Source organism: Rhipicephalus microplus, chromosome 3 (assembly GCF_043290135.1).
Source record: "Rhipicephalus microplus isolate Deutch F79 chromosome 3, USDA_Rmic, whole genome shotgun sequence".
NCBI classification, from domain to species: Eukaryota; Metazoa; Arthropoda; class Arachnida; order Ixodida; family Ixodidae; genus Rhipicephalus; species Rhipicephalus microplus.
In genome coordinates this window covers 91689940-91711913 of record NC_134702.1, presented here as the reverse complement: position 1 = coordinate 91711913, position 21974 = coordinate 91689940, and the positions used below count along the sequence as shown (strand labels likewise).

General features: G+C 45.7%; 1 protein-coding gene across 3 annotated transcripts in view; it reads left to right on the top strand.

Moving 5' to 3' along the window:
- Nucleotides 1-21974, top strand: part of LOC119172389 (BCAS3 microtubule associated cell migration factor) — an 88455-nt gene that overhangs the window by 20982 nt on the left and 45499 nt on the right. For 2 of the 3 annotated variants that reach the window (XM_037423473.2, XM_037423464.2), the window contains exons 11-14: nucleotides 1987-2430; nucleotides 4606-4699; nucleotides 18135-18281; nucleotides 18969-19004. In XM_037423473.2, coding sequence (XP_037279370.2) covers nucleotides 1987-2430; nucleotides 4606-4699; nucleotides 18135-18281; nucleotides 18969-19004 — 721 coding nt within the window. The remainder of the gene's footprint in view (nucleotides 1-1986; nucleotides 2431-4605; nucleotides 4700-18134; nucleotides 18282-18968; nucleotides 19005-21974) is intronic. The other variant, XM_075889973.1, reaches the window with a different exon arrangement.

Sequence of the window (21974 nt, the reverse complement as noted above, 5' to 3'; positions counted from 1 at the left end):
GGCTTTTTTTTTTTTTTATCAATAACGTTCACAAGATTTCGCTCAAATGGCCATCAGGTGTGTTGAAGTGCTTTACATGACTAACAGCATTCACAACTTGAAATGTTGTTGAATATGTCGCATCCAGACCATAAAGACATCGAGACGTGTCAAGCAGCTTTGGAATGAAATTGCGTAGTTTATTGAAATTGTAAGTGATTCCACACTCTCAACGTTTCTTTTCTAGGAGGTCTAATGTGCATCGTTGTAAAAATGAGTTCCATAATTGTAATCTTCTCAAGGTCTTGCAAAAGTGATCATGTCATGAAAAGTGGCAGCATTGTGATGCTGCCTCTACTACTGCTCTTGAGGTCACTTGCTGACTGCATTCTGATGTGGAATTTTGACGTGGAGGGAATGCATAAATGTACGTGCACCGAGACTCACTCTAAAGTCGCAGGTTCGGTCGGTCCCTGCCAGCAGCAAATTATCTTTTTGTGCAATTGAGTTTTTTTTTACATTTACATGATATTTACTAACCATAACATGCCCATACTTTCCTTAGCATTCTACTCTATTAGTTCTAGGTTTTTGCGAATAGTGAATTTTAGGTTCAAAGCGCATTTGAAGTGAATAGTTAGCTTATTCGAATTATTTGGAATTGAATTTGAATATCACATATTATAAAGAAAAATGGGCATTATTTTTACGATCTAACTAACCTGCCCCGTATTTAAGAAAAATGAAACAAGTGCTGTGTACAAAAACTGTTCTTTTTGGTTCAAAGCATGCGGAAAGAACTTTCCCGTATTTAAAAAAAATACTGTTTTTATTTCACACTACAGTATAAAAATGCATGTACAAATATTCGGTCCCATAGCCTAAGAAGCTAGTGATGGATTCAATACAAAAAAGGTTACAAGAATCGGCAGTGTTCACAGGAAAAAAAAAATAGTGAAGGTATCATGAAGAGTGACAAATTAAATACCTATTGACAGAGCCATACTGTAAACAACAAGCACACTAAAATAAATGAGAAATTTCTTAGAGGAAAAAAAAAAAGAAAGAATAGTGGTGAAAACATTATTCATAAAATATATCCTACAAAAAAGTTCAAACATATTCAAAGAGCCACACTAAGAAAACAACAAACCATATAGTGACTAGTACACTAATTATGCACACACACAAAAAAAGTTTTTTTCTTTTGCTGTACTTAGGCCATATAAGCCAGTATAATAAGCTTGGCAAATTGAAGAATTGATGCAAGGATAATATGCATGTTTATTTGACTCTAAAGGGAGGCTTCGTGGCAGTGCGAATTTCTCCTGGATAGCTGTTCTCACAGCTTAAAAATTGCCCCACACTCACACTGTGCAGTGAAACATTTTTTTACAGGGGTCACATATATGCTAATATGCACGTAGGTATTCATTCGTTTTGAATAGTTTGAAATTGCTATAATTTGAATTTGAATCGAAGTGAATTCAATTGCAGCAATATTTATTTGAATATTCAACGTATTCGAATACTTACGCAAGCTTAGTTACTTCTAAATAATGTCGTGTTAACAAGGAAAAAAATGAGCTCTTGAAATTGGCTAGATTTTGGTATTGATGTAAAAGTAAGTTTGACTGGCATGGTCATATTAACAAGCTTCAGCTTGGCAACTGATGATGTAGCACATTCTGCGAGTGTCACATTTACATCTATGGCAGTGGCTTGAGAGCATGCAAGCTACAATGTGTGAAACATCGAGATCAACAACCTGTGGGAGCAGCAGGCACGAAGAAATTTGTTGGCTTTGTGATTATTGGCAGCTATTGGTGCTGCAGCACTTCAGATCGGTGTTTGTTGGTCCCCATTGATGTCACTCCTCTATCAACAGCCAAATCTAGGAAACTACATGTGATAGGTTATATCATGTACAGAGTCGTTAAGATACAGCTGCTGGTAATTTTTTCACGTGAGAAGTGCAACTACCTAACCATGTTATCATCTTTGCAGACGCTGGGCAAAGGGTTGTCCCTGTTTAGCGAGACTGTGGCCTCAAGCTTGACGGGCCACAAGGCACCGTCGACGACGACCAGCTCCAAGAAGGAATGCCACCGTATGGGAGGTGCTATGAGCGGTGGCCTCGGCGGTGTAGTCGGTGCTTCGACGTCTCTGTGTCCTGGAGTGGTGTCGGTTGTGGATGTGCTGGGTGTGTCGACAGGATCATTCGGCACGGAGGAAGACAGCGACACCGAGGGGTTGGTGGCGCACTTCCAGGCGCACCATGGGGAGCCGCTGTCGGCGCTGCACTTCGACCCGAGCGGGGTGCTCCTGTTCACGGCCGACCGTCTGGGTCATAACTTCCACCTGTTTCACCTCATGCCCCACCCAGGTGGACCTACCTTCGGCAGCGTCCAGCATCTGTACACCCTCCATCGGGGTGACACTACGGCTAAAGTGAGTCGGAGCAGTGGTGTTCTCATTACAATGCACTAGGAAGTGATCAGAGTAATGTAGGACCACGACTTGAAAGGCTGTGAAGCTCTTGGTCTTATTTTCAGTATTTCATGCCTCGTTGTGCCATGCTAAGTATAAACAAATTGGCCCAGTAAAAAGTAATGTGCAGCTGTCTTATAATACCATAAGTGGCTGCTGTTTGGAACAAAAGCATTTATCCAGCTGAGAATGTGATCAACTTATTACTGATGCGTAGGCCATTCCTCAGCTTTATAGTGATAGAAACACCTTGCTTCAAGAAAGTGGGCATTTTCCGAATGCATCCCCTTTAAAGGGGAGACGCAGCGATGGGAATGGTAAATTTGGTCAAAATATTCCATTTTGCAATTTATTTTTTGTGCAATCCTGAGACCTTGCTTTACATCATGGTGAAATATTAGACCAAAGTAGGTAATAGAAGTCGAGAAAAAAGCAAAGAACTGGCAGGCTGTTGTGAAAAGCTCTGAGAAAATTCAGAAAATGGAAATCTGGATCTTTTCCTTGACAGTGCAGCCATACTGGCGTCATCGTAAAGAGGACAGATCGAAGTTCAAGAGAACTACACAGCCGCATTTCTTCAATGAAAAATAGAGCCAGCTTTTTCTGAGTACCGATTTCTTAGATTCTAGCTCTAATTTCATTGAACTTCGTTTTTTAGCTTTCATTTTTTGAGGAATTGCTGTCAATCATCCCTGTGCCACTTTGCAATAAATAAAAATGTAGCCATTCCATTTTCTGCACTTAGGTTCTGACACATTGGTGAATGCCGTAAAGTTGTCATTTGTGTGCACATCATACAGATTTTTATAATTGGCTTGTCCTAAAGTTATTAGTAAGACAATATGTCTAGGACATTTCAAAAATATTTTTTGTGTGCTAACTTGAGTATGAGTATTAAGGAATAAACTGATAGCATTAAGGCACAGAATGGGCGCTTGTGAATATCCTTATGCAAGAATTTCAATGAGCTTACGTCTGATTAATTAATTAACTTGGAATGACACTGAGAGTATCAAGTGTTGTTACTTAAAAACAACACAATTTCAGGTATGATATCACCAGGTAGATATCAAATGACATCTGCATGCTTAATTTTATCATTTTACCTTTATAAATAATGAAAATAGTTTTAATTGCCACAGTTCTCTCCCAAATTTTGTGGACAGTAAAATACATACCCTCTTTGATTTGATTATGTCAGACATTTTTGTTATCTAGCGCTCTACCAATGTCAACTTCATATCCTCGCAATACTTATGCCTGTGGCAGTTGCACTGTCAGCTCCCGTTTCCTGTTTTTTCTTTTATCTATAATAAAGCACCTTTTGATCATCTTGACCAGCCACCAGTTAATGCGCTTATAGGCTTTCAGCTCATATGCTTCAAAAGGGTGTACATTTTCGATAGTTCTGGCTGTTTGAAATACCTTGGGAAACTCACTGTAATGTACTGAAATACCAACTCACTGAAGTGTGGCAAGGTAAACGGTCAAACCTCTACCCATCTTACTGCCCTATTTGCTGTGATAACCGAGCCTGGTTAGGTTTTATTTGCAGTAGACCTGAAGTGGTTAAGAAAAGCATGTTCCATTTAATTTATATTTACTGGGAGTCTACACTGTGCTTGCCAATGCTTTTTTCAACTGCCGCTGTTTTGTCACAGCAGTAAAAACAAAGACTCAGTATTGGCGGGAAAAAAAAAAAGAAGCAAGTGTCATGGTACAAGTGGTTTTCTCATGTTTATTGTTTTTTGTTCCATGTCTATATACGGTTTTCCTCTTTTTTTGGCACTCTTGAATAGTGCCATATATGTTTTAACTAAGCCATCAGAAAGTCCTCTTCAGGCCCTGTAGTCTCCTCTTATGTGAAACATTCTAGTGCCAGCTCACGCAGACTTCCAAAGACGATCCAGAAAGTGCCAGCTCACTATTTGGTGTTTATTATTCAGCATCGGCAAAAGTACCTCCCTTTTTCCCATTTTTTTTAACGTGTAGTGACAGAGTCAACCATTCTTGTTTTGTGCCTCCCTCAGAAGTCCTGCAATTTCTTTGGCCCAACGGAAGTGAAGCTGTTAGGCATGCAAGGGTGTCTAGTACCTATTTTGAAATAACGTCGGACGCTTGCCCTTCTTCCTCCAGATACAAGATGTGGCGTTCTCGCTGGACAGTCGGTGGGTCGCAGTGAGCACGCTCAGGGGCACCACTCATATATTCCCCATTACCCCTTACGGAGGTGAGAGGCTCTACTTTTGCATGTTCGCTCCATTGTAGTTCGTTTGTGACACAGTGTCTCTGGACATTGATTGTTTGTGTAGCAGTGACTTTTATAGAGTAGTACAGTACTCAACGCCATACTGCTCCAATTATGGCACCATACTACTTCAAAAGCATCTTTTTTGCCTGATTTGTGCCATTGCTGCATCACAAAGTAGTTTTGAAACCGAAAGTAATGTTTACAGCACGCACTGTGAGCAGTTATTTACGCGATGGTTGCTGTTGTGTACACCTGCGCTGCTGCAAAAGCTGGGAATTATCCGGTAAATTATATAGACTTCAGCACGATTGCGGCAGTGCCTTTTCTGGTGACCACTGGGAAAGAACGAAGGCAAAGCAGCGACAACCGAAAAGGGTGCCAGTATGACTCATTCCCGACAAAAAGCTTAGGTGTATGTGGTGCTTTAAGCCTACTGCACGCTTTTAATAGCCGGCGACTACCTGAGAGCGCTGAGGCCCCACTCACTGCCGCCTCAATTGCTGTGCAAGACCCTTTTTAGTGTGCACCACGTTGCAGAAACAAGAGCAGCTCGCTGTTCCGGACTTGAGCGTTGTGGATCACAGGCACCGAGACAGCAAGCGTAGTACGTTTCATTAGGCGGCAGCCTAAATGCGCTTTCATCCACTGCCAGGACCGCTAGAGGTCCTGGCAGCGGATTGAGGGGAGAGGGAGGGGGTTGCAAAGTCAGCCCTATACATTGACATGATAGCGAGGGGGGCATTGCAACAAACCTCCACCACCCCACCCCACTATAAAGGGAAAGCCTGCACACGCTGATGTACTTTGTGGTTAATGTACACTATACTTAGTGCGTAGTTAGCTACGCTCCTGGCAGGTTCTCGGCATGTATGTACGTATTAACGAGGTTTTACTTTAACTAGCTTTGAATGTGTGTGTTGTGCATGCGTGCAAGCTGCTATCAACTTCATGCTGCAGCTAGCTTTGTGCTGCAGTATGCTGTGCTTGGTGGAATATACTTCACTATGGACGAAATTTACACAGTGCTACAAAGGTAAAAAATATATATATATTAAAAATATCATCCAGTATCTCACCGCTTCTGTTCATAATCCTACTTTTGTTTGTGAGCTTATTTTGTGAGCTTGCTGCTTCTGTATAAATGGCTATTTGAACTGAGAGAACTAAACTAAAGCTAAATTTTCTTCCTCTGTGTGTGTCAAACACATAGGTGGCTGCTCCAAAAGCAGATTTTGTCTACTGTAATGGCTGCTCCAAAATGCTGGAAGGCATTCCCAGCACCGTGAATTTGAAGATCAGAGAGGTCCTGAAACACTTTGCTTTCTGAACGTAAACACCATGCAAAAACCTTAGTCATGGAAATTGTGTCAGAGTCCCGAATTGCTATAAAATATAGATAATAAATATTGTTAAGGACATTAAAATTAAAGCATACATACGTTATTGAAATGGTCAACTTCAGTGCACTTTTTTTTTTCGGTAATGTGTAACTTTTGTAACTCGTGTTGCTTACACTGACTTCACATTTGAGGGCAGATACGAAACTGTGTGGCAGTGTAGACAGCAAGCGATGGAGCTGTAATCAATGAAGGCTGTGTTTTTAGGCTCGAAGCAGCCGCATGAATATGTATGTCTACGTCATCAAAAGTAAGACAGCACAAAAAATGGCTATCAGACAGAGCATTTTTACGTATAATTTGCTTACATGGCATCACTGTCATTGCTGTATCATTGGCTCAGATTGGCAGGCATTGGCAAAGGATTGTTTTTTTTTTTTAAGGATACACTTGTGATTGTTGACACCTGGCATAAGTGCACAATCGAGGGCAGGCACGGCCCCGCAGGTCGCGGGATCGAATCCTGGCTGTGGCAGCTGCATTTCCGATGCAGGCGGAAATGTCGTAGGCCCGTGTACTCAGATTTGGGTGCATGTTAAAGAACCCCAGGTGGTCTAAAACTCCGGAGCCCTCCACTACGGCGTCTCTCATAATCATATGGTGGTTTTGGGACGTTAAACCCCACAAATCAATCGAGGGCAGGCACGGCACATTTGTTGAGTACAGTACAGACGCTTTTTATCACACTAAGTGTGCGCTTGCAGACAAGGGATAACGGCCGTGCTGCAAGCCCACCAATATCCACTTCCCGAGGCAAGAAACTGCCAGCTGCCAGTTTGCTGTTCCTCTAGCTATACAAAGGAATGTCCATGTATGTGTGTGCGTCCAAGCTCTTCCTTATCGGAAATTCATTGTCACAGTGAGTTACCCTGTGACTGATACCTACAGACTATCACTTTCACCGTTAAATCAATGCTGATACAGCACCAAGTAAGAAGGAAAAAAAAACAGAAATGACCTCGAACGTCGCATTTATGCGAACTTGCAGGCTTTTTTCACTGCATGCACAGTCAAACCTATATAATGTATAAATTTAAAGTTATGAATTACTGTTTGTATTAAACAGATCTTTGAAACAGCACCTTGTAAAACGTATTGAAAATTATTACAGTCTTACTATGTGTAGCGTATCAGAAGTGCTCACTACCATATTTTTAATTTTAATATATGCTGTGGTGCACTTCAGCCCTGCAAATAGACTTCTAAAAATGCTGTGATCACTTGTTGCATCCCTTGAAATGAATGTGCCCATGAGGCACCATTGTTTTGCCAGATGCTGAAGGGAATCACACGGCTTTGAGGTAGAAGGGGTGTGTGCATCTCGAACTATACAGTCGACGGCCAATTTTTCAGACGCTCAAGGAACCGCAAAAACGTCTGAAAAATTGGGAAGTTTGAAAAAGCAAATGTGTCCCAAGAATGCTCACTTTATTGCTTACTATTGAGATAGAGGGTGGAAAAAGTGATTGATCATCTTCTGGCCTATGCTTCACTTCTATGCAAGCATGTCCGCCCGTATTTCGGCTAGAGTTTCCGTGTCTCTGTAAGCTGGCGAAAAGGTTGCGATGACTTGCATCAGCTCAGATTGAGTCGGCTGAGCTGTTTCAGGTAAGTCGTTGTCGTCGTCGTCGTCATCATCATTGCTTTCTGACTCGTCGTCGTCGTCGTCATCATCATTGCTTTCTGACTCTGCAAGCACTGGACGAATCATTTCCTCATCCTTGAGGCCACCGCACAGTTCCAGCTCATTGTCCACACATGGAAAATGAGACATCTGGGGGAATCTCGGCGCTCGCAGTACGATAGTCGTCGATGAGCTCTTCGCTTCCGGGCACCTGGTTGACCACGCTGTCCTCGTCCAATGCGGCCGACTCACCATTCAACACAAATCGCGCGTATTGAAAGCAGTTGTGCAGCGTTGTTGATGCCAGTGACTTCCACGCATTGGCAAGCATGCTAAGTGCTCCAAGTGAATCGACCGGGTACATTTTTCCCCGGTCGAGGCACACCACCGCACGCGAAAGCAAGCGTGACTGATAGTTTACTTTGTGAGTGCGTGTGACACACTTTGGTCCATTGGTTCGGTGGCAAGAACTCAACGCGCACAGCCTTAAAGTTGTTAATGTGCCTGTGTGCAGTGCAGTTGTCCACAAACAACAAAAATTTTGCGGCCTTTTAAATTAAATTTTCGATCAAGTGTTCTGACATAGCTTTCAAAGATCTGCTGAGTTACCCAGGCCTTTTTGTTGGCCTCGTACAAGACGGCAGGGACTTTACAACTTTGAAGCATCTTGGAGCTTTAGACTTGCCGATGATGAGCATCAGCAGTTTTTCTGTGTCCGATATATTGCTACCAATTAGTACAGTAACTTGCTCCTTACTGTGTTTGCCACCATGGCAAGGGTCACCAGCAAAGGCAAGAGTCTTTTCTGGCATCAGCTTGAAAAAAAGTTTGGTCTCGTCAAAGTTGAATGTGTTGTCAGGCAAGTACTCCTGTAAAAGGTCCTGCAGCTCTTCAGAAAGTTAGTTTGCAATGGCGCTAAAGTTGACAGCTGCACTTTCGCCGCACAGTTTTTTAAAACTGAGGTCAAGGTGCGTATTGAAGTTTCTTAGCCAGCCGTCACTGACCTTAAATCCTTCAACATTCATTTAAAGAACTATCGTCTCAGCTTTTCGTTAAAAAAGCCCTTGGAGACCGGAATCTTGATGGCCACTGTTGACTTCAGCCATACAAGAGGGCCTCCTCAAGCTTTGGGTATGTGCATTGGCTTACATTTTTCTGGCGACATCCAGTAGACTTTTCTGCTGCCTCCAAAATCTTCTGCTTATTTTTCATGTAGTCCAAAAGAGTCTGTTCGGAAATATAAAACTCTTTCGCAATGTCTTCCTGCAGTGGGCCACTTTCACTGAGCTTGACGATGGTAGCTTTCTTCGCCATCGACGTGGTAACATTCTTTCCCCGCTTCATCAGAGCTCTCGAGGCCGAGGATAAAATCGATGATTCATTATCTGTTATGAATTACTGCACTTAGCTGGGCGACTCACATGGAAAAAATGGCACACGTACAGGTAAACAGTCCGTCGAGTCAGTCCAATTCATTGAACGGCCACAGCAGAGAAGACAGAAAAATTGTTCGGCTGCAACGCTCATGCGGAAATAGCCTCAATCCAGCAGTTCGAGGCGTTCGAGGTAGCCACCCTAGTGGAGGCAAGCGGAGGTATCGGCCGCGCCCAAGGCCAGCGCCGGTTCGAAACTATTGGAGGAAGACGTAAACAAACAAGATTGCGGCAAGAAAAAATGGTCGTACAGTCGAGCCCGTTTGAAACGAACCTGAGCCTGATGCCGCATCCATTTTTTATATCCCGAAGTTTGTTGTAAATGAAACAGCGCTTTTAAAAAGTTATAAGTCAAAACCAAAAATTAATTTTATTGCTAAAACGTCCGTAATGCACGTCTGTTTCGACAGCGTAGATGTGATAAGTGCCATCTCAAGTCTATTTAATGCGGCAGCGTGTTTTTTGCCGAGGCCCTTGGCATATACAAGCTGCCTGAGGTTATCTATGTAGCCCATTGCTACAGGCATGCTCGTGGTCGCTGACTCCAAAATTTTGTCGTCGTCAGATTCCTCCGCATCGCTCTTGCCGTGCACTTCATTCACATTGCCCTCATTCGTGCATGTCTCTGCAGTGTCGGCATCATCATCGGTCATAATGAAGTCATCACAGCAACTGTTCCGCTATCCCAAGTCGGAGTCGACGCACTGCCACAAATCGGTGGTTCGGTCCTCTTCGGGGACTTTAGGCAAGGCATCGGGACCAGCGTCAACAAAGCCAGCCTTTGGGGGAACAGTTTTACACAAGTGTAGCCGTTACCTCAGTCGGCGAAGCCTTCAGCGTCTCCAAAGCCGAGTACAAGGTCACCCGATGCGGCAGGTCGGGTACCAAGCAGTCAACAGCTACGAGCAAGCACTCCATAATGCGACACCTATAATAGCTCTTGAACGCGCAAATGATGCCCAAATCCAGTGGTTGCACCTTAGACGTGTTGGGCGGCAGGAAAAGCAGGGTCACTGCCATCAGCGAGGCTTGTACGTGGTGCGCGAAACAGTTGTCAACCGCGAGCAGCACGCTTCTGCCTTGTTTGTGCATGGCACTGTCAACTTCGCGCAGCCACTCTACGAATATATCGCGTGTCATCCATGCTCTCGCATTATGTCTGTAAAGAACAGGCACATATCCACAAAAGCAATGTGGATTCTTCGATTTGTCTATTACAAAGGGCACGCGCAAGTCGCTGCCATCTGTATTAGTGCACAAAAGTGCCGTGACACGCACTTTGCAATGTTTGCCGCCAGCGCACGTGTCACCTTTCATGGCGTGAGTTTTTTTTTGTAGCATCTGATAAAGTAGTGCAGTTTCGTTTGCGTTATAAACGTCTCACTCCGCATAGCTGGAAATGGTGTCTTGATTTGCTTTCAGCCACGAGGCAACATATTGGTCGCTTGCCGAGGCCGCCTTACCAACTACTGATTTGAACACAATGTGCACCTTAAACCGATGTAGCCAGCCATTTTTGAGGCAGAAGCTGGGAAAGTCCAAAGGGAATGCAAAGTTTTTCACTTTGGCCAGCATCATAGGACCGCTTACTGTAATGTTCCGAGCTCGCGCGTCGTCGAACCATTTCAGCAGCGTGTCCTTCACGTCGGCATAGGTAGCCCTTTGCAAGCGCTTTCTCTTCGTCGTGTAGGCAACGGCACTGATGATCTTTTCCTTTTTTTTTTTTCTGGATCATCGATATTGTTAACTTGCTCACGCCGTACTTTTTAACCAACTTGCAGTTTTTCACACCTTGAGGGAGCTCTGTCAAAATGGCTCGCTTGGTAGCAATGTTCAGCACAGAACACCTGAACACTAGCAGCTAATGAGCAAAAAGCACACACATGGTGCACCTAGCTCACGTGTGATAAGACAAGCAAGCACGCATCTTCTCTGGGCTTGTTTCTAGCCAGAAAAAAACCGTATGTGGCAGGGTCGCGGAGATAGATTCTTGGGGAGAAAAAGGGTGAATGGAATTGAGTGACGCAGTGAAGACTGGCAAAGGAGCTGCGAGGGAGGGTAGATTGGGTAGCTTGTTTGGGAGGGTAGCCTGCACCGGCTGTATGCTCAGTCAGCATGCACGTGGAACGAATTTCTAATCGTCGAAGTCTGTGGGGATGCGGGACGAAGGACGGAGGGGTGCATTACAAAACAGCAGTCTGGGAGAGCAACAACTAGACGGCTGCGGAGGAAGGGTCGGCGTTTAAGAATAGGAATCTATGGGCACCTCGTTGATGGTTTATTGGTGGTCGAAAGTGGTGTCCCGGGAAGTCGCCGGAGCGCCGACTCCGTTCGCTGTAACCGATCGGCAGGGCTCAGAGACGTTCACTGTGTGATTTTGTGCCATAAGAGATAATGTATATTTTCACGGTAATGTGGCTATCCTTCGTTTCAAGCAGAAGTTCGTTTTAATTAAGTGGGGTCGTTATATGTGGGCTCAACTGACGCTTGGAAAGTCTCAAAGTATCAAAAAGCCTGTCCTTAAAAGGCCACTCACCAGGTTTGACAGTTTTGAGCTAACAAGTGCAATGCATAGATGAGGTGTTCATGATCCCGCCTCCCCAAATTTTCAACATTATGTGCCGCGGAAGTGGGTCGAATTTGAAGATGAACGTTGCTCCCCCTTCCTTTTGCGGGCGCGCGCCTAGAGAATGAAGGCATGGCGTGCGCGTATGAATGGCCCTACGTACACGGCAATGCAGTGACGTTGGTCATCTACGTAGACAACTATGCTCCGACGTTGTCAACAGTATACCACGTGACATGGCTTAAATGATTTAACACGACATGCGTAGTTTATGTAATTTGCTGCTTGAATAGATGAATAAAGCTTGAGATAAATAATGAGAGGCAATAAGAAAAGGTGCGCGTCTTTCTTTCATTTTTCCCCGTGAATTGCAACGAGATGCGGGGCTAATGCGTTGGCGTTTCGCATGCGCTAGTGTCCCCGCGGTCAGCGCATTCAGCAGACGACAGCCGTAGAAGCGGAAAGTGTACACTCCTACGCGTTCGCGCACTCATTGTGCTCATATATTTTGCCGCGTCTTAAGCCAGCATTTTCAAACCATCCCGCAGAAACAGGCAATAGACCACAAAAGAAATGCTGGTCAACAAAACAACGCCGCTCGCGTGGTCGGGGGTTGGACTTGTTCAGGCACGTCATGCGCACGTGACCTCTTGTTCGGATGCCGGGGAGGGTAAGGAGGAGATTTGGCTTGCGAATGCTATGCGCAGGAGTGGCAAGGATTTCGAGCTCATTTCGCGCTGCTTCAAAAAAAAAAAAAAAAGTTTTCTCAGCTTGTATGAACCGATTCAAAAAAATTTTGTGGCAAATTGTTCCTCATCGAACAGCCAACAACTTTCACTGCATAACTGAAATTTGCTATGGGGCCTGGTGAGTGGCCCTTTAAGTGTCCAAAATTTTGAGCTGCGAAATATATTGTCACGCACCAAGAGCCATAGAGACAAGACAGGAACAGCAGGGTAGGAAGACACGAGTGTGTATCTTTTAGCGAAGCGCTAACACCCACTTCGTCTTTGTTCTCTCTCTGCTTTTTTCGGCTGGCTAGGCCTTGCTAGCTCACAACTCTAGGTGGCATTATTCCATCTTTCATTAGAGCATCGACTCGATGCTCTAATAGCAAGGGGACACCAGGACCCATAAGGAAAAAAAAAAAAGGAAGAAACTATACCTATAGTGCACAGGGCATATGCAGGTGCAAGAAAAAATGGTTGGTCATAAGAAAAAAACATGAACACAGTTCACAGTTCGTTGGGGACCCAACGAACAATGTCAGAAAAAAAAAAAAAGAAAATGTTTGCTGCCTGGGCATAATAAGGCGAGAATCGCCGCGTAAAAGAAGGTTTTAGGCGGATGACATGCACAATCTCTGTTCGTGGTGAGTGGCGCTGGGTCGTTGCCGAGCCTCTATCTGGAATAACTTCATAGTTGACCTCCAAACCCACACTTGTTTGCCAGGTTGATAGGTGATTTGTCGATGGTGAATATTGTACCTTCGGGAGTCTTCACATTGCTGCGATCTTATGTGCGCGCTAGCTAGTTGACGTGCTTCCTCTGCACGCTGAATGTAATCCTTGACATCAGGAGTGAACAGCTCGTGCTGGTCGATGTCACAAGGAATCATGGAGTCTGGCATGGTTTGTATGTCTCGACCGTAATCGAGGTGGAAAGATGCGAACCTTGTCATTTTCTGGGTTGTGGTGTTGTACGCAAACGTTACGTACAGCAGGATCTCGTTCCACGTTTTATGCTGCACATCCACGTACATAGAAATCATGTCCGCCAGCATTTTGTTTAGCCTTTTGGTCAGGACGTTACTCTAGGGTGGTATGCGGTTGTCTTACGGTGGTTCACGTAACTGAGCTTGATGTCGTCCAACAGTTTTGCCGTAAACGCTGTCCCTCAGTCAGTGATAATGAATGATGGGGCGCCGTGACGAAGCACAATGTGGTGCATGAAAAACTGGGCAACTTCAGATGCTGTACCGCGTGGCGATGGCTTCGTCTCAGCGTAGCGCGTCAAGTAACTAGTTGTGACGATTATCCACTTGTTTCCAGAGTGAGACAAAGGAAACTGTCCAATGAAGTTCATCCCAACCTGGTCAAACGGCATATGCGGTGGTTAGATGGGTTGTAGGAGGCCTGCATGCTTTACAGGTGGTGACTTGCGACGCTTACATTCGCGGTATCCTTTCACGAAGCGTTTACGCAAGCTGCAAGTTTAGGCCGGAAATATAGCTGTCGTACCCGGTCGAGCGTCTGTGAGTATCCCAGATGACCGGATGTCGGCTCATCGTGGCAGGCTAATAGGATGTCATCACAAAGGTCTTGAGGAACGACTAGAATATCTGCTGCCGACACCGGTGTTTTTCTTGTATAATATGTCATGTCATAAGCAAAAGGATGGCAACGTATGGGAAAGTGGACGAGTAATAGATGCCGTGCTGCCTTCTAAATGATTGACGCCTTAACTCGGGGTCCGCTCGTTGCTTACTGAGGAGGTCCGCCCCACTGAGAGTCTCCAGGAAGGCACTGTCGTCTTCTACAGCTGTATGGTCAGATTCTAGAGGTGCTCGTGATAGCATGTCGGCGTCTTCATGCTTTCTACTCGACTTGTATACGATGGTGACATCGAACTCCTGAAGTCTCAGACTTCATCGTGCTAATCACCCAGAGGAGTCTCGAAGGTTAGCCAACCAACATAAAGCGTGGTGATCAGTCACAACTTTAAATGGGCGCCCATAGAGATAAGGCCTGAACTTCGTAATCGCCCATATTACCGCGAGACATGCCTTCTCTGATGTTGGAATAGTTGGTCTCGGTGCGTGATAGAGTGCAGCTTGCGTAGGCAATCACACATTCGGTCCCATCTTGTGTATGCACCAAGATAGCTCTGAGACCAATGTTGCTTGCATCAGTGCACATCTCTGTGTCAGCGTCCTCATCTAAATGACCAAGTACGGGAGGGGAAGACAATCGATGTTGCACTTCCGCAAAGGCAGTCGCTTGTGCATCAGTCTACAGAAATGGGGTGTTGTCACATGTAATTCTGATGAGCGACTCCGCAATCTTAGAGAAGTTTTCAATAAAGCGGCGATAGTATTCGTAGAGCCCCAGAAATCGTCGAAGACTTTTCTTGTCTGTCAAAGCTGGAAAAGCGGCCACAGCGGCAGTCTTCTCGAGATCGGGCCGAACGCCTGCAGCGCTGACAACGTGACCTAGGAACTTCAGTTCTTTGTAGCTGAAATGGCATTTCTCAGGCTTGAGAGTCAGGTCAGCGGATCGTATAGCTTCAAGGTGCTCGTCAAACATTTTTGCAAAAACAACGACATCATCTAAATAGACGAGGCAACTTTTTCCACTTGAGGTCAGCGAGAATGGTATCCATCATTCGTTGGAATGTGGCCGGAGCGGAACAGAGGCCGAATGGGAGCCCTCGGAATTCATACAGACCGTCAGGAGTTACCGCGATCACGTTCATCGACTTCAATTTGCCAATAACTACTTTTGAGGTCGATTGACGAAAAGTACTTTGCTCGCCTCAGCCTGTCAAGAGAATTGTCCACTCGAGCCAACAGGTACACGTCTTTCTTTGAGTAACCAACTAGATTCCCAGAGAAGGCAAGTGGGTTAGGGGGAGACAAAAGGTTAGGTGGGCAGATGAGATAAAGAAGTTTACGGGTATAAATTGGCAGCAGCAAGCACAGGACCGGGTTAACTGGCGGAACTTGGGAGAGGCCTTTGTTCTGCAGTGGACGTAGTCAGGCTGATGATATGATGACTTGAACCGTAACATTTGAGTGTGGTGGTACTGTCACAGCATCGTCATTTACACGCAGACATACTCGATCATGGCTGGGATCATGCTCGGGTGTGGCGCTTTTTATTGAGAACGTGACGAGGCATTGTCGAATGTCGATGATAGCACCGTGCTCTCTCAGGAAGTTCATGCCAATGAGCAGGTCTCGAGAACACTGGCGGAGGACGCTCAGCCTGACAACAAAGGTAGAACCACGATTCTGTATTCGTGCTGTGCAAACGCCGAGTGGCATGATGATATGCCCGCCAGCAGTACAAACTGGCCTGAGGCTCCAAGACATTGTCACTTTCTTCAGGAGAGCAGCCTGTTTTTCACCTATTGTAGAAAAATCCACACTCGTGTCAACTAAAGCACTGACTTTGCGACCATTGAGCAGCACTGGAATGCCTAATGAAATTTTTGCGGAACCAGCTAATGTCGTCGTTGGGGGATCGTCAGTTTGCAGATGCGGCGGTAGGAGGCCTTGAGCTTGTCCAGTATGAGTGGCCTCGCCCGCAAAGGTCGCTGTGGTTAGTTTTCCTGGTGTGGACCGGGTGACTGACCCTGCACCACGTTCGAATAGGTACAGCGATTAGGAGAAAATCGCCGCGGTGACGGGGAGCGTGACTGGTGCAAAGATGACAAATTTCCGTGCTGCTGAGCCACATACTCTTCAATTTCAGGGAACCACTGACGAACCTGGGCGGCGGTGAGTTCGTCGAAAATCCGCGTAGTCCAAGTTGTCTGTAAGAACACTGTCGGTGCAGATGCCCAGCTTCGCCACAGTGGAAGCAGAGAGGACGTCGATCTGGCGCACGCCAGACGTCTGATTTCCGTGAGATCAGGCGAGGTGCGCTAATATGGCGCCGCTTGGACCATCTGCAGCATGGCTTAGCCACGGTGGGATGCGGAATCGCAGATGTAACAGGTTGCCAAAGCTTGAGGTTGCAAAAGAGCATACATCATGCGGGGGAAGTCACCGGGTGTCTGATGATACCGCATGAAAGGTGGTTCTCTTAAGGCATGCTAGACTTCATCTCGGACAACGCTGGACAACGAGGAGATAGTGGGCTGCGAGGGCACTGACAGCTTCTGAAGTTCTTCGTGGATGACTGAACGTATGAGCTCTCGGAAGAAATTCATTTGGCCACCGAAAGCTGACGTGCCGTTCGTAAGACGGAGCCCGGTGCCTAGGAGTGCTTTCGATGGTGACGGCTTCTGTGGGGAATTCTGACGCAGTCTTGGGCTGACTGCGCACAAGCCCACCGAAAAGCTGCTCTTTCACTCCGCGCCGCATGAGGTACCGTACCTTCTTTTCTTCTGGCATGCCGGGGTCAGCTCGGTGGAAAAGACGCGTCATGTCCCAGGCCTACATTGCAACCCCTTCGTTTGGCATTTGTATGCAGGACTGCAGATCGCGCTCAGCTCTCTCCCGACGGTCAGAGCTGGCATATGTCCTAAGAAGCCGGCGTTTGAAGTCTTCCCATGATGTAAGGATACCTGGCCGGTTCTCATTACTATACACGTGCGCCGTCCAAAAGACTGAACTAGACGTGCCGCAGTTTGTCTGCGTCGTCCCACTGGTTGTGCAGGGCAACGAACTCGTAATGAACAAAACAATCTTCGACATCCTCAAATGCAGTGCCATGAAAGAGATTTGGCGTTCGCAGTGTGAGTAAGGTGCAATGAAGCAGCGTTGTGCCGTTCGTACTGATTGGGTTGGTGTCGGTAGGGCTGGTCGGAGCCGCCATGTTGTTTGCGAGCAGTCCAAACTCAGGGGATTGCCCTCGAATTTTTCTGCTGCCGCGGTGCACAGGAGTGACCACCGGTTGAGTTCTTGCTATGCGGAGGGGTAGGGTGCATAGATTACCCAGCACGTCCACCAGTTTGTCACGCACCAAGAGCCGTAGAGACAAGATAGGAACAGCGGGGCAGAAAGACACGAGCGTGTATCTTTTAGCTAAGCGCTAACACACACTTCGTCTTTGTTCTGTTCGCCCTTTTCGGCTGGCTAGGCCTTGCCGGCTCCTAACTATAGGTGGCAATATTGAATGCATGTCCCGGGGCATAACCTGGGGCTGGATGAAAGTCCAAATTATCAATCATGTCCGAAAAATTTGGCATCTGAAATATTGGTCGTGGACTGTAGATGGCTCATTGAGCAGGTGTTTTATTAGCTCTTTGTAAAGACCGTTTTGCATCATTAAGCTTCCCTGCAGCACATCCGTGTCATACGGCAAAATGTTTCAATAAACAAAAGATGTTGTAAAGATGTTATCATCATGTTATAAAGTTTTTTTTGCCCATGCATTATGTTTCTTCTGTCATATTACCGAAATATAAAACTATTTTCGACTGCCGTCGGATTAGGTATTTCTGCATTCAACAGCACTAGGGTAATATTTGGCTTGCATGGTCATGCACTAGTTAGGAATGTTTTCTTATTACATTAAAAACAGGAAGAAGATAGTGAAGTACGAAAGGACAGTTTTTTTTCAGCACTCACTATCGCTGCCTTGTGAATTAGGCTAAAGCTGATGATTTCTGTGCTGTGCAGGTTAAATGGCAATTATAAAGTGTTTGTTCCCCCTCTGCCTTACAGGCCCCATCACTAGGAGAACCCACACCTCACCCCGAGTTGTGAACCGGCTGAGCAGGTTTCACAAGAGCGCGGGCCTGGAGGAAATCCAGTCTGCCCCTTCCACCGGCCGAAACAGCCCTGTGCTCTCGGGAAGCCCCAGCTCTTCAAGTGAGCACTCTTTGTTTTCACTGTGGCTCTCTTTCTTTTCGTAGCTATTCCGAGTGCAACTATTTATTTGTATAACGTATAAGGGTATCAATGCTCAAGCTTATATGTCAACTGGCCCACTGGTTATTTTTATTTTTATAATTTACTGTGGCTACTAAATTTTTCTGGCCTGGCATGGCATCGTGGAACAACAGCACGTTGCAAAACTGGCACAAAAGTTGGATGAAAAGGATAGCATTAATGACAACTATTTGTTGATTTGCAGTGTTGGAAATTCGAGAATGACGACACAGATGCTATTTGTCTTGCTCATAGGGGGGCTCTCCATTGGTGAATTGCAGTGTGTTCAACGGGACGGCTTAACATCATAAATGTAGTTCATTTCCTTCCAGGAGAGCTTGTTTCTTGAAAAAGGGGGAGCAGAACAAATGAAACTTTGAACACTGTCACAACTTTTTATTCTCTCTGGAGTTGCCTTGTTGTGCAATCATGTGTTTTTTGCTAAGTAGTTTTTACACGCCTCCTATATTTCGTTTTCAATTCTCAAATTGGATCATATGTCTAGGAAGTTCTTGAGACCGAAGCTCTTTATTTTTTTTATCATTCTCTCTTCGCTCACTGACTTCGTATTATTTGAAGCTGGCACAGTTGTTGAGTGTTGTCTCTTTTTTTCTCTCGTTTTTCTAGTTTTTGCAGCCGACGCAGCAGCTTATCTGTATTGGTGTAAGCACACTCTTCTCCACGGTATACTTTTCTGCTTGCATTTGCAGCCTATGCATTTCCTCATTAACTACCGTAGTAACTACTCGTTGAGCTGGAATGTATGCTGATGCACTAAAACAAGCTACGTTTTGAAATGCAAGCACGTGACATAAGCTTTCTTCTGGCGTCCCAGCCATGCAGGTGAGCCAGGAGGAGTAGTTCAGTGAAACTTTTTGGTTCTGTCACTTTGAAAGGCTCGTGATGTCATCTGCAGGTAATGCCATCATTGCGTGCTCCATGGGAATATTTACTGTTGGCATATGAAAGCTACATCTACAGCCGAATAAAATTGAAGAACTGTAGTAATTTAAGCATGTTTCAGAGCCTTATGTGTACTCTTCGGTGAAGAATATTGTTGATGGATATGGGGAAGCAGATAGGGCAACACATGTTATGAATTAGAATTGCTGAACTTGTAATACATCACTTGTTTTTCTAATATTGTTACCATTTACAATTAAACTTCAGTATAGCAGGAGTTTGTAAGATGGGCACCTTGCTTCATTATTTGGAAACATTTTTATTTTCACATTAATGCAACAAGCAGCTTCAAAAAGTTTGATGGCTTAAATAAGTTTGAAACTTGTATTCATTTTATTTGGAATAAGTTTTTCTGTGCGACGAGCGTACTTCAAAACCGACATTCCCACACTGAATGATTCACGTTAGAAAATTGAAAAAGTGGGCAGGCAGGCGAGCCAGCACATGAACCCATGCATGGCATTTTTGTTCTCAAGGCTTTACGCATTAGCAAGATTTTTGCTTTGTAGACTAGCTCTGCAATCTAATCAGTGTACTACTGAGTAGTTTCAGGACGCTTCGAGTGTGAAGCCTTACTTTGCATGAGTTTTCAATTACAGTAGACTGCATGGAGATTATTGCATGGTAGCATCAAAAAAAAAAGAAGGGGCTATGTTAATAGATTGAGTGAGTCCTATTGGAAGTACTGTTTTTGGAAAAGCATAGATGGTTGGAATCAACCTTAGGCCAGAACTGTTGTGAGATCCTTGGAATTCACTCACACTTCATTACAGTTGAACCCGGGTCTATTGAACTCGCCAAAAAACGTTTATTAGTTTGATATATGGCATAATTCTATATAGGCCCGGGATAGGTTTTGACACAAAGGCACATAGCAAACTTGAAAAAAAGTACTTTATTAATATGGTGGCTTACTTGCGTGCCTTACTGCGGAACAAGATAGTCCCGGACTTTTTTCTGTGTCAACGACTTCGCTGCCTGCGACAGCACGCACGCCTCCACGTTGTCCAACGAGTCGGAGCAGCTGAGGCCGCAACCTTCCACATTCAAGCAATAGCGCCGGACCAACGCAAGTGCACTAATCACTTCGGAGGATGTAGGCAATGGGCCGTGGTCGATTTCTATGTTGCTGTCGCTTTGGCTCGTGGTCGGCACGCGACGCCTGCAATGTAATCCTCATCCTGTAATTGGCCCATGATGGGGACATCATCGTCCACACTGACGAACTTGTCGAATGTCGATCCGTCGATAGCACCCGGGAACTCTGCCAGCTCGTTCCAAACTTCGGCGGAAACACCTGCAGTGTCTTCAGTGCTGTCAGAATTTGTGGTGTCATCACCAGGCATGCGGAAGCCGGCATGCCTAAAGCAGTTCTGGATCGTCTCCTTCTTGATATCTGCCAACGATCTACTCGTCATAGAAATAGCTCCGAGCAAGTCGATCTTAAGCTCCCTGCCGACAAGAAGGTTCTGCAGCAGCCTCTACACCAGGTGCTTCTGATAGCCGGCTTTCATTGCGCGTATAACGCCTTGATCCAGTGGTTGCAGTACAGACGTAGTGTTCGGGGGCAAGAAACGCAGCTCGATGTTGCTGAAGGTCGTACTGCAGCGGTGCAATGAACAATTGTCCACGAGCAGGCACACCTTGCGATTTTCGCCTACCAAATCATCATTCCACAACGATTGCCATCTGCTGAATAGCTTCCCGGTCATCCACGCTTTTGAGTTCGCTCGGTAGGTAACTGGAAGGGACAGCGCATTTCGAAAACACTGCGTTGCCGTGCTTTTCCCGATAACCAGAGGTCGAAGCTTTTTCGATCCGTCTAAATTAGCTGCCAACAGCACGGACACACGAGCTTTGTTTGCTTTGCCGCCGCTTGTCTTGTCGCCACGACACGCAAGTGTCTTGTTTGGCAACATTTGCCAAAATAGAGGGATTTCATCCGCATTGAAGATATCTTGGACTCTATATCTTGCTGGGATATCTCGTCAGTTTTCCTCGTGCCATTTTTCTACGCTGTCCAGGTCCGCCGCTCTGCTTTCACCTATAACAGCTTTGCCAATGATGTCGTGCCGTTCTTTGAACCGCTGAAGCCAGCCTTAACCGCCTGGAAATCATTCCTGCCAAGCAGAAAAGTAAGGTCCTTGGCTTTCTGCTCGATCATAGGGCCGGACACTGGGATGTTTCGCGACCGAACGTCCACAAACCACTTGTAAATGGCCGCTTCAACATCTTTGTACACAGCAGCGGGCACACGTCGGGCGCCATGAGCACCTGGCCTTTTGTCCGACTTGGTCCTGATGTCTGCCTTGTTCTTCAGGATAGTACTCAAGGTGCTCCTTGGAATTTTGTTCGCGGCGGCAACGTCGGACTTTTTTTCACCGCGCTCAACCCGATTGATGATTTCGAGTTTCGCGGCGAACAGCAAATTTTGCCTCTTTGCGCAAGCCATGATGACAGCGCGCTAATACAGTTCACAGAGCACCAACAGGCAACACTACAGACCACACTGAATCGGCAGCAGCAGGCACACAAGCATTAAGAAAGAAAAAATGGCACTCACTTCTACCGCCTCCGTGCCTCGAAGAAAGCACGACGGCCTCCGATTGGCTGTAAGCGCTGTGAGCAGACCAGGATCATTTCTTGAAGGGGGGTGTTCGCCCGCGCACA